Consider the following 13,037-nt stretch of genomic DNA (forward strand, 5'->3'; position numbering starts at 1 on the left):
CCAAAGTGCCTTTACACTTTAGCAACACGGGGCGGGGCGAAGCTAAGGGCGTGTCTGCAAGCCTGTCCAAGCCAGTCATCACAGGGTCCTACCAGTGGGATGGGAACAAGGCGCAGCTTACCTGGAAATGTAGGGGGCGGAACCTTAGCTTGGGGGCGTGGCCGAACTGCTGGGTTTGGAAACTGTCCTTCTCATTCTCCAGGGCCAGGAGAGGTCAGTGCAGCATCGTACCCAGAAGGGGCCCGACCTTCCCGGGGGCGGGTCCATGGAGCAGAGCACCGCCTCTTGACTTAGAGCGTCTTCACTTGGCTACTAAGCGGCCCCCCTGGGGGCGGAGCCAGTCTTCCTCCAGGAGTACATAGGGACTTCTTCCTGACGAACGCCTTTCCCCAAGCATGGTCGTTCTCAGTACGGCGGCCTAGGGGCGGAGCCCAACCCTCGAGGGAACATTTCTTCTTAGTTCCCGATCACGCTCCTCCTCCTCCATCTTTCTTGAGCTACCGGACTATGGCACAAAGCGTGGTCGTTCGCGTGCTGCCGGCCTAGGGGCGGGGTCTGGCTCCCAGAGGCGTGTCCGAGTGCCGAGCACGGCCTCCAGACGCACACAGAGGCACTTGGTGGCACAAAGCGCTGTTGTTCACGCGACACCGCAGCGGGGGGCGGGGAAGGGGCGGGGCACCCGATCCACCCGGGGGCGTGTCCGAGCGTCCAAGCCCCGCCTCCTGACGTACACCTTGCCCATCTTCCAGAGCTGCTGAGCTGGGGCACAAAGGGCGGCTGTTCACGTAGCGCGGTCTCGGGGCGGGGCTTAGCACCCTTAGGGGCGGGCCATAGCGCCAAGCACCGCCTTCCGACGTAGGCTTCCCTCCGCCGGCGTGCCGGGGCGGCTAAGCCACCTCACAAAGCAGCGACCGTTCCCGCGGGGTGGGGCCGGCCCCACCCCCGTCGTGCTCGCGCTCCCCGGGCTCCCTCAGGCGCCGGCAGGGGGCGCTGCGCCACCGAGCCGGCCCGTGGCGGCGGCGGCGAGGCGGCGCGTGGCCGGCAGGCGGCGCGCTGCCAGGCTCGGCCTCGGCCTCGGCCTGCGCGGCGGCGGCGGCGGCGGCGGCGGCGGCGGCGGCGGCGGCCTGGGCCCGGGTGCGGCGGTGGCGGCGGTGGTGGCAGCGGGGCCTGGAGCCGGACCTAAGATGGCAGCGGCGGCAGCGACGGCGGTGGGGCCGGGTGCGGGGAGCGCGGGGGTGGCGGGCCCGGGTGGCGCGGGGCCCTGCGCGACAGTGTCGGTGTTCCCCGGCGCCCGCCTCCTCACCATCGGCGACGCGAACGGCGAGATCCAGCGGCACGCGGAGCAGCAGGCGCTGCGTCTTGAGGTGCGCGCCGGACCAGACGCGGCGGGCATCGCCCTCTACAGCCGTGAGTGCTGGGGACACCCTGGGGACGGCGGCGCACGAGGCCGGCAGCGCGGGCTCCCGGGGGGGGGGGGGGGGGGGGGGGGGAACGGCGACGACGACGACTTGGGCCGAGCTTGTGCACGCGGCTCCGGCAGCCGGCGGGCGAGGTGGCAGAAAGGGTGTGCACAGGGACAGAGGAGCCCGAAGAAGGGGCGCGGGAAACTGAGTCGCGGGCCTGAGATTTGCAGCGGGGGAGGGGGGCGCGTGGCAGGAAGTGGGGGCCCCCGAGGATTCTGGAGGGATGCAGAGTGGACTGGAGTAAGGGAGCGATTGGGAGGGCTTTTCAGCGGGTGTGGTTTGTGGATCTCGTTTTAGGGGGACATCCTACACACACACACACACTGAAAAGTGGCTTTCAGTATTGGAGCCCCGGGAAGACTGGGTGCCACCCTTGTGGAGGAGGATTTGAGATTTGGGGTCCCCTACCCACCCACTTCGATGGGTAAACTTTAGAACTGGGGGGACAGAACCCTCCCTGAGAGAGAGTCCCCATCCCCCATGGAAACGTGGAAGAGGGAAAGGTTGGCCGGCTTTAGAAGTCAAGAGGTAACACACCACCTCCCTCGACACGCGCCTCCTTTCTTTTTTTTAAGGACGTGAGAAGCTGGTGACATTATCAGAAACTGCTTCAAAAACTGACGTTTCAGTGAGGGAAATAAGGGGGCTCAGTAGTGTGTTTCCGAAGCGAGCCCCCCTCCCCCCTCAAGCTTTGTAGTTCCACCTTGTATTCTTTCTCTTGTTACTCTTTCCTCTGGCGGATTCCTCGGTGGCATTTTGCTATTCTGTTTCATTGGTCTTTGTCTCCCAGGGTTTTGTTCATTGATGCTCTTAAGAGGCCACCAAAGAAGACTGGATCGGTTGTGGCCTATGGGAATTTTTTTCCCCTCCTTGGTAATGGGGTGTTGGGAAAGGAAATGTGTGTAGCAGCCTGTTCAAATGGGCTCTCCTCTCTTTGCCTTGTCTTTGAAAACACTGGAGAAAGGAAGTGTGTCTGGTGCCCAAGAGTAGGGTACCCACAGGGACTTGGGCAGAGCTGGGTCTACCTGATCACATAAGAGAAAGGGGCAATTTCACAGATTGGGAGTTTAGGGCTGGTAAAGAAAGGACCCCAGGCCCCTAAGCAAGCCAGAGTACCGGTACCATGAAAAGTGTCCTGGTACAAGCCTGTGGGCCCAACTCCTGCTAGGCCGAAGCAATTCGAGCAACATGGGCAAATGCTGTCTCAGTCACTAGGACAAAGTTGTGGGTGGCTTGGGTCGTTTAATGAACTTGACAAAAATACTTGTTTTTAGACTTTCTTTATAGAATTGTTAGTTCCCACATAATTCCTAACACTCAGCTTCCTCTATCAGAAGCTTACTTTATAACAGAAGTCTTTACAGCTTGTGCTCTTGTTTTCTTAGAATTATCCCAGTGGACTCGGGGCTCAGCATGGGTGAGGATGTGGGTTCTGTTCGCAGCGGTGAAATAAAAATAAATAAATAAATAAGATATTCGTAGATTGGGATATAGCTCAGGTAGAACACATGCTTGAGGTCTCAGGTTAGATCCCCAGCACTACCAGAACCCAAAAAAACTAGGCCTGTATCGCAGCAATTGGGAGACCGAAGCAAGAGAAGGTCAGTGTTCTAGTGTTTTTGTCCCAGGGCCTTTCTGTGTAGTGCTGGCTGTCCTGGAGACCAGGCTGGCCTCATAGAGACCTGTTTTTACCTCCCAAGTGCTGGGATTAAAGGTGTGTGTTACCGTGCCTAAGTGGAGGAGCTCAGTTTAAGAGCAGCGTGGCTACAAAGTGAGATCTTGTCCTTAGAGAAGACAGTGTAATCCCAGCACATGTGAGGTGGATGAAAGAGGGGCAGAAATTCAAGCCATCCTGTGCTGCTTGAGAGTCTGATTCTCTTCTGCCCCAAATCATGACAATGTTGAAAGTTATACAGAACTACGTACATATACATATGTATATGTATATGCATGTCTATATGCATATCTATATGTACACACGGTGCATGCATAGATGAAATGATGTTGAAGAGAAAATTTATGTTTTTCTTTGTTTTTGTTTTTCGAGACAGGGTTTCTAAACTGTGTAGCCCTGGCTGTCCTGGACTCACTTTATAGACCAGGCTGGCTTCAAACTCACAGAGATCCGCCCACCTCTGCTTCCTGAGTGCTTTTGGGATTAAAGGCGTGCGCCACCACGCCCGGTTACAAGTTCATGTTTCTTAAGATCCTCTGTCCCATGTATATTCTTGGAGCCAGAAAGAATTTTCACCTCTAGGCCAGTGGTTCTCAACCTTCCTAATGTTGCCCCCCTTTAATACAGTTCCTTATGTTGTGGTGACCCCAACTGTAAAATTTCATTGCTACTTTCAACTGTAATTTTGGTACTGTTGCAAATTGTAATGTAAAATATCTGATATGCAGGACTTTAAAGGGGGTTTGACCCACAGGTTGAGAACTACTGCTCTAGGCTAAAGTGACATTGGAGTGAGGAGTCCTCTATCTTCCTTCCTTCCTTCCTTTCTTCTTCTTCTTGCACTTGGGGTTTTTTTTTTTTTTTTTTTTTAATTGAGATGATGTCATATAGAGACTTCTTGGGCCCCAGTGCTTTGGCTGACTGCCTTCTGTCATTAGCAAGCTGTGTGCTTCCAGACATCTGTGTTTCCAGACCCTAGGATCTGAATTTGTGCATGGGCTGTAAGGAGAGTTTGTCAAAACACCTGAAAGAACCTTTTGGTGTCTCAGATGTATAGAGATCTCTGTGGGCCATTTAAGAGCCCTGAGCTGAACTCAGAATCTGACATGTACTGGTCACCGGTACAGCTTTTCCTTTCCTGCAGCAGCACTTCTCTGCCCATAACCTGGGGTCCTTCTGGTGGGCTATCCAGAGAATGGATTTGTAGCAAGTGTTTGTCAAAAGTGCATTTCTAAATTATATGTTCTTTGGTAATTTCACATATGAATACAATGTATTTAGATCATATCCACACCCAACAACATTTTTACAGATGTCTTATTTTGTATTATTATAGTTACTAGTATTTTGAGACAAAGTTTTATGTTGCCATCTGACTTTAAATTTACAATGTAGCTGATGACCAGAAATTCCTAATCCTTTTGCCTCCATCTCTCCGGGGCTGGGATTACAGGTATGCAGCCCCATGTTGGTTTATGCAGTGCTGAGCTTGGAACCCAGGGCTTCGTGTATTGCAGGAAGCATCTACCCACCCAGCCTCAGCCCCAGCCATATCACCAGGGCAGCATAGGGAAGAGCTGGTTTTCTAGGATGCCCCTTTATCTTTGTACCCCATGGTGGGAGAGAGATTCCTAGGCTTCTGTTTCTCTGCAGCCTTTCATTGGGAAATGTGGGAGTTAGCTCAGAGGCATCATTCTGGTCTCTCTGCAGTGGTTACCCTCCCCAACTCTCCTAGTCATTTAAAGTCACTCTGGCTATTATTGAGATTGGACACATGGCAGGCAGCTACCGAAACCAGGCCACTCTCCCTGGCATGGGTTTTCCCCGGCCTTGAGGAAGTGTTGGCATAGCCTCTACAGGAATACAGGCTGCCAGCCCTGGAAGGAGGCTGCTTCTCAGAAAAGCCCAGCCTGAGCTGGCTAGGGGGAGAGCAGAGTTGACTTGTTCCGGCCCATCTAGAGATGCTCCAGTCACTTTTCTGTCTCGATCAGCAACAATGAGTTTGGATGATGTCCTGCATGCTCCTCAATTTCTTAGGAAGAAATGTCTTGAACAGACCCTGTCTGATAAGAAAGGGCTGTGGAAAAGGTTGAAGAAAACCCTGGGTTGGGGTTGGGCTGTCACTCAGTTGGTAGTATCTGCCTAACATGTATAAAAAAGGTTTGTGGGCTGGAGAGATAGCTCAGTGGTTAAAAGCACTGTCTACTCTTCCAAAGGGCTCAGGTTAAATTCCCAGCAGCCATATGGCGCTCACAACTGTCTGTAACTTCAGTTCCAAGGGATCTGACGCCCTCACACCAATACACATAAAATTAAATAAATTAAAAACAAACAAACGGCCTTACATAACTCCTGTATCAAGTAGGCATGCTGCTGCACACCTGTAATCCCAGCACTGGGGAGACTGAACTAGAAGGATCTGGTGTTCAAGGCCAGCCTAGGCTACATGGTGAATTCAAAGTCAGACTTAAGATACAGCTAGGCTGTGCAGTCACAGAACCAGGGGCCATTGTGACTTCCCTCTGCCATCTCCTGAGCATTTGTTATGAGCCCAGGCATTAGTCTGCTTTATTGTCAAAATAGGATGTAGTTGAAACATTAGTAATACCAGAAATAATCATCTTCTGTCACCTGCACATTGCTTAATCTGTTGTCATTTATGTTGTACTTACTTTATACCAGGCTCTGTATGAGCTCCTGTTGCCCAACTCAAGCGCTTGAGCTTGGGGCCAGTCAGGGAAAGAACAGAGTAAACCTGGCCTGTTAGCAAAATGGAGCCTATGGCCTATTTTTATATAGTCAGAGCTAGAAGCATTTATACTGTGTAGGGGTAGGGGAAAAAAAAATCACTAGTCCCCAAAGAATAGTTAGCCAAGACCATCTTGTCCTATAAAACCTGTAGTATTGGCTGCTCGTGTTGGCGCACACCTTTAATCCCCGCATTTGGGAAGCAGTGGCAAGTGGACCCCGGTGTTTGAGACCAGCCTGGTCTGTAGAGCAGGTTCCAGAACAACCAGGGCTACATAGAGAAACCCTGTCTCAAAAAAACAAAAACAAAACAAACCCGAAAACAACCTGTAATGTTTACTTGTGGTTCTTCAACAGCAAAAGGTTGTAAACCCTGGGGTGAAAGAGTGAGGCAGCATGTGGCTGGAGTAAGGCTCAGTGCTTGGCTAGCATGTACAAAGCTCTGGGTTCCATCCCTAGCACTGTATAAACGTGTGTGCAAGCCCAAAAAATGGACCAGAAGTTTAAACTCACCTGACATGTTGAATTCAAAGTTCAAGGTCAGTTACATGTTAAATTTAAGGCCAGCCTAGGCTACCTGAGACCTTTCAAGAAAAGAAAAAGAGCCAGCAGTGGCAGCACACACCGTTAATCACAGCTATTGGGAGGTAGAGGCCAACCTTGTCTATAGATTGCGTTCCAATATAGCCAGGGCTACATGGAGAAATTTTGTCTCCCCCTCCCCCCAAAAAAAGAAAGGAAGGAAGGAAGGAAAATGAATCAAACAGGAGTCCTCCAGTGAGGAATGTGGCCTCAGCTAGGCTTGGGACAACCCAGAAATCTATTTAGATTTTCATGTGTCCCCATGGGTCAGACTTTAACTAAAACAAGGCTATACTTTCCGGGTGACACGGGCCTCTGTGTGTCGTTACAAAGCCTGTTGAAGCTGGGTGTGATAGCTCACCTCTGTAATCCTAGTGCTGAGGCAGGAAGATTGCCTGACATTGGAAGCCAGCCTGTACCGCAGTGAAAAACTGTCTCAAATTTGGTGGGGATGGAGGATGGAGTATTGGAGAAATGGCTCAGTGGTTAAGAGTGCTTGTTGCTCTTCCAGAGGAGCCAGCACCTACATAGTGACTCATAACCATCTGAAATCCCAGTTCTAAGGGAGCCAGCACCCTCTTCTGACCTCGGTGGGCATATACATGGCATATACATGCAGGCAAAACACCCAAACCCATAAAATAAGTACATCTAAAAATCAATGTAAAAGGTTAGATCCCCTGAGAGGTCATAGTAACCTGCCCTCAGGGTCCCTCGAAACTCAAGTCTAGGCAGACAGCAATTTTCTTTATTCTTTTTTCAAAAAGAAAAATACCTGTGGTACTGGGGATGGGGCCCATCTAGGCTAGTGCTCTGCTGCCGAGTCTCATTTCTGCCCTCTTCACTGGTAGTTCAAGTTAGTTTTTAATTCAAGAGTTTTCTGCCTCTGCCTCCTTAATAGCTGGAGTTTTTGGAGACAGGGTTTCTCTGTGTAGCCTTGGTTGGTCTGGATTCCCTTTGTAGACCAGGCTGGCCTCAAACTTACAGAGATCCGCCTGCCTCTGCTTCCTGAGTGCCGGGATTAAAGGCGTGCACCACCACCACACCCAGCTTACCATTTCTTCCCCCCTGAAATGTTTTACAGGTGCTGGAGAGCTGGCTTAGCCATGAATAGCACTTGCTGCTCTTGTAGGTTTGATTCCCAGATCCCATATAGTGACTCACACACATCCTGACCTCCACAGGAGCCAGGCACATACATTCATAGTGAACATACATACATGCAGGCAAAACATTCCTGTACATAAATAAATGTACAAAGGAGTTTTTGATTAAGACTTTCAAATTTATTACTGCACTAACAAATGGACTCATGTAGTGCAGGTAAAGCAAATCAAGGCTGGATGGAAGGAGAAAACTGACTCCCACAAGTGTCTGGCACATAGTGGTGACCCCACTCTCCCAATAAATGTAAAAGTTTTGTTTAGATTTATTTTTTACTTTATGAGTATTTTGTCTGCGTATGTATGTATGTATGTGCTCCATATCAGTGTCTGGTACTGGTAGAGGTCAGAAGAGGGTGTTGGATCCTTTGGAACTGTAGTCATAGGAGGTTGTGAGTCATCTGTGTGTTGTGAATTGATCCCAGGTCCTCTGCAGGAGCAGCCAGTGCTCCAACTGGTTAGCCATGTCTCCAGCACCCCTCCCTACCTTATTTATTTCTGGGAAGATTTCATATCAAAGTCTGACTTTGTGCTTCTGAACAGCTGTTCTGAATATCAGTCCCATTCCACAGGCTTTGAGTCAGCTGAGGTGTGATGCCTTTCTTCTCTTTACAACCACCCCAACCTTGCCTATATGGTACGTCCCATAGAGCAGCTTTTTGAACTCAGGTGTCCTTTCCTATGTGTACATAATATTTTCTCATTAGGTGCAGCCCTTCCCGTTAGGCAGCTGAGTTTGAGCTCTCTGCCAATAGCTGTGGTCCCCAGGTTTCTGCCCTCTAGCCCTTGCCCAGACCCAAATCTTCACAATCTCGATGCTGCAATCCTTTCATATAGTTCCTCATGGTATGACCCCAACCATAAAATTATTTCATGGCTACCTCGTAACTATAATCTTGCTTCTGTTATGAATTATAAATATCTGAAATGTGACCCCAAAGGGGTTGAGACCCACAGTCTCAGGTGTGATTTGAGCATGGATAGTGTAATTTCTTGTCATTGGACAGTGTTCTGTGACCTGACTTATATGTCTATAGAATTTTCCTTGAGCTGCCCTGTGGGACTCTTCATAATCTTTACATATTCAACTCACATTGTCAGTCACACATTTCTCCACATAGATGCACTTAAGCTTGCCTGAGTATGTCATGGAGACAGCTGGGGGATAGAACATGTCGCTTGCATGCTGTGCCTCAGACACACCCATGGCCTCAGAACCTGGGGAGACAGTGAATAGCAAGCACTGAGCTGTAGGCTTCCACATGGGTACCTAGACCAGGGGAGCAGGCAGGATATGACTCCACAAGGGATCAGCTTGCTTTAACAGATGGGGGCGGCTCAGGAGACCCTCTGGCAGCGACAGTGCCTGCCCAGGGCATCTACTGTATCCCCAGAGTCTGCTGGAGAACCCGGGGAACAATACTCTGAGGGGATGGGGTGAGTGGAAGGGTATGGCCAGCTGTGCTGTGTGGGGAGTTGAGATTGCCCAGGACTCTGAACCTGGCCTTTGCAGAGCCCCTCAAAATTTTGTGTGTATTTATTGCAGTGCTGAGGGGTAGCACTCAGGGCCTTGTACTTACAGGTATAGGCAGGTGCTATACAGCTGAGCTGTACTCCAAGCCTGTGGGGTTCCAAGACTGAATCCAGTTGCTGGGGTGTGAGGTCAAAAGTCAGTGGCTGTGACCTCAGGCCGTCCTGAGTTTCACTTGCCCTCCCACCTATAGAGATGGATGACAGCTGTGCTTCTCAGGGCTGGTGTGGAGACGTTTAAGAATTTGTCCAGAGAGTCTGGCTCAGTCTCATCTGCATCATCCCTGTAGCTGGCCTTGCTGCTCCTGTGAGCTCCTGGACAGACCCTCTAGCCGACTTTTGAGAAGAATTCATGAATGAGAAAGGGCTGACCAGGCTTGATTTGGGCTCATGCATGAAGAATGGGAGAAAAATTGAAATGCAAGAGAGGTCAGCAGCCCCAGAGCCTACCATGGAGTCCCAGTGAGCAGGCATGGGTTTCTAGAGGTCAGGGTGATGGGGGAGTTTGTGGAGGTGCGGCCACATTGGTGTAGTTCATATTTCATTCATTATCCCAAGGAGGACATGTGCCCGAGAGTGCCCCTGCTTTCCACTAGTGAAAGTCACTGCTCTGGGCATCTCGTGGGTCTGAAGACATCTGAGGTAATACCCAGATCCCATACTTGCTAAGTCAGTTATCACTTAAGCTTGTATGTCTGGCCTGGGTGGGGCTGGAGCTGAGGGGTCAGGCGCCTGTCTGGCATGCTGGAGGTCCTGGCTCCTGTACCCAGCACTGCAACAAACAAGCAAATTCAACCTTGCTTGTTCTTCAGAGGTTGGAACTTACTCAGGAATCCCTTTCTAAAATTGGAGGGAGGCTGGTCGCTGGTCTCTGGAAGAGGAGCTCTACAGTTGCCTGGAGCAAGCCCATGGCACAGTGGAACTCAGGCCTCACTGTTAGATTTTTCCTGGTCACTGTCATTACCATTTCTTTTGCTGAGCTGTAGCTTCTTCGTCTGTAAAATTGGATTTTCACATCTTTCTCAGAGGATTGTTATGAGGGCAAGCTGACAAGAGTGTCAAGTATTAGAGTGTGGCCCAGGTGTCTCCACAGACCTGCACTGGGAGTGAGCTAGGTTGGGCCAAGGCCAAGGGCAGCAGGGAGGGCAGGAGCTTTGTTGTAAGAGAGACCTGCATGAAGAAGTGGGGTACAGGAGGGCTCACGTCGCTGTCCCTTTGTTCTCTCAGAGTAAAGGGCAGAACTGGGCCATTATCTAAAACTCTCTGAATGTCAGCATCTTGTTGGGGACAGCCAGCTGGCTGACGGTGGCTTTGGCCAGGGTGGACTTCGGTATCCAGATGTACAATCCTGTAAAGTCACATGCAAGCTCCCATCTAGTAGACGCCTGTCTTCAAGGTAGACAAATGCCAGCAAAGAACCTATCCCTCCCTCTGTCCCTGCCAGGAACAGCCTGAGAGGCAATGGAGGAGATGGCAGCTAAGAGGAAAGGCTAGCCTAGTCGGGGCCTGGGACATCAGGAGAATGGGGACAAGAAGGCACTCTGGAGTGGGCCGCACTGCCTCAGATGCTCAATCTTCTCTCGGGGCTCCTGTCATGGCAGGCTAGGCAGTGCTCTCCTCTCTGGCCAGACTCTGGTCCAGAAGCTGCTGAGGACCTGAGTAGCAGAGCCTTGACCTCGTGACCTTGGCTAAGTGAATGAGGGTTTTGTTGTTGTTGTTGTGTTTTTGTTTTTGTTTTTCTCTTTCTCTTCAAGACAGGGTTTCTCTGTGTAGCCTTGGCTATCCTGGACCTACTTTGTAGACCAGGCTGTGTTTGAACTCACCTGCCTCTGCCTCCCTGAGCACTGGGATTAAAGGCAGCCGCCACCACCGTCTGGCATGAATGAGTTCAGGTTTTTTATTTGTTGGTTGGTTGGTTGTTTTTTTGTTGTTGGTGGTGGTGGTGGTTTTTCAAGACAGGGTTTCTCTGTGTAGCCTTGACTTGCTTTGTAGACCAGGTTGGCCTCGAACTCAGAGATCCGCCTGCCTCTGCCTCTGGAGTGCTGGGATTAAAGGCGTGCACCAACCACCACGCCCAGCCCCATGAATCAGTTCTTAAATCCTCCAGCAATAATGGGTTTTGAGGCTCTAGGTAGTCCAGATAGTAAATAATGGTCATAAACCCAACACATGGCCCCAAAGGGATATGTGTCCACGGCAGCCAGCTGTGCTGTTTGCCCTAGAACTTGCTCATATGTCACCTTTAAGAACTGCTGGGGCGGGAGTCAGAGGCAGGCAGATCTCTGTGAGTTTGAAGCCAGCCTGGTCTACAAAGAGAGTCCAGGACAGCCCAGGCTACACAGAGAGACCCTGTCTTGGAAAAACCTAAAAAAAGAAAGAAAGAAAGGAAAAGAAGAAAAAAGAAAGAAAACCCAAAAACAAACAAACAAAATTGCTGGGGGGGAGAGGACAGCAGCAGTGGCAATGGAGGGATGGCTCAGTGATTAAAAGTACTGCCTGCTCTCCCAGAGGACCTGGGTACAATTCCTATGGTAGCTCATAACTGTTTGTAACTTTAGTTCCAAGGGATCTGGTGCTTGCTTCTGGCCTAGAGGCACCAAGCACACACCTATTTCATAGCCATACATGTAGGCAAAAGATGCAGACACATAATATAAAAATAAGTAAAATATTAAAAAAAAAATAAGGCCAAGCATGGTGGTGCACACACCTTTAATCCCAGCACTTGGGAGACATAGACAGGTGGATATCTGAGTTCTAGGCCAGCCTGGTCTACAGAGTGAGTTCCAGGACAGCTAGGACTACACAGAGAAACTTTGTCTCAAGAACCTGAAACAAACAAACAAAATTAAAATATGAAGCTGCTTGGGTAGCTTCAGGATCTAAGGTCCTGGAAATAGCAATATGGGGCTGTCAGCATCCTTCCAGGCTTGCTCACTTAACATTGATATCTGTCCTGTTCCTTGAAGCCAAGAGGGTTTTGTTCTGTTTTGTTTTTGAGACAGGATCTAATGCGGCTTAGGCTGGCCTTAAATGTACTATGTAACCAAGGATAACTTTGAGTTGCTGATCCTCCCACCTCTTCCTCTGCCTCCTGAGTACTGGGCTTACAGGTATGAGCCACCACCTCAGTTCTTTGGATGCTGGAGCTAGAACCCAGGGAGGGTATCGTGTATGCTAGGCAAGCACTCTACCAACTGAGCCACATCTCTGACTCCTTGTGTGTGTGTGGTGTGTGCGTGCATGTGAGTACACGTGTGTGGAATCCAGAGGTTGGCCCTGGATGGACCATGTACACCTGCAGGCCAGAAGAGGGCACCGGATCTCATTATAGATGGCTTTGAGCCACCATGTGGTTGCTGGGAATTGAACTCAGGATCTTTGGAAGAGCAAACAGTGCTCTTAACCTCCCAGCCATCTCTCCAGTCCACCGTGGGAATCTTCTAATCACTTTCCACTTTATTTACTGAGGCTGGTCCCTTCCTTGTGCCAGAGGTCACTGATCCCAGGGATTGTGTCTCCACCTCCCAGGACTGGGATTACAGATGCGTGTAATGCCTATCTAGCATTTACTTGGAGCTTTGGGACCCTTAGTTCCTCCATGGCAAGTACTTTACTCACTGAGCCATCTCCCCAGAGCCTCCTACTCTCTTGAATGTTTTGAGGCAGAGCCTCACTTTGTAGCTAACCCATGCTGACCTTGAACTTGTAGCAATCTTGCACAGCTTCTTGTTAGGATCAGAGGTGTGTGCCACCAAACCCTGCCCCCATGAGCAGCTTCATGAAGGAAATTGAGACCTGAAGAGGCAGAGCCTGGAGGTTCTGAGAGAGACACCCCCCCACCCCCACCCCGAGACAGAGTTTCCCTTGTATTCC

At 50.5% G+C, this 13,037-nt stretch overlaps 1 protein-coding gene across 3 annotated transcripts in view; it reads left to right on the plus strand.

The window, feature by feature from the left end:
* The first annotated feature begins 1,184 nt into the window (after window positions 1-1,184).
* The window catches only part of Carm1 (coactivator associated arginine methyltransferase 1), a 48,195-nt gene continuing 36,342 nt past the window's right edge, over window positions 1,185-13,037 (plus strand). For all 3 annotated transcript variants that reach the window (XM_051156029.1, XM_051156030.1, XM_051156031.1), the window contains exon 1: window positions 1,185-1,407. In XM_051156029.1, coding sequence (XP_051011986.1) covers window positions 1,185-1,407 — 223 coding nt within the window. The remainder of the gene's footprint in view (window positions 1,408-13,037) is intronic.

The sequence above is a fragment of the Acomys russatus genome, chromosome 14 (assembly GCF_903995435.1).
Source record: "Acomys russatus chromosome 14, mAcoRus1.1, whole genome shotgun sequence".
In the NCBI taxonomy this organism is placed as follows: domain Eukaryota; kingdom Metazoa; phylum Chordata; class Mammalia; order Rodentia; family Muridae; genus Acomys; species Acomys russatus.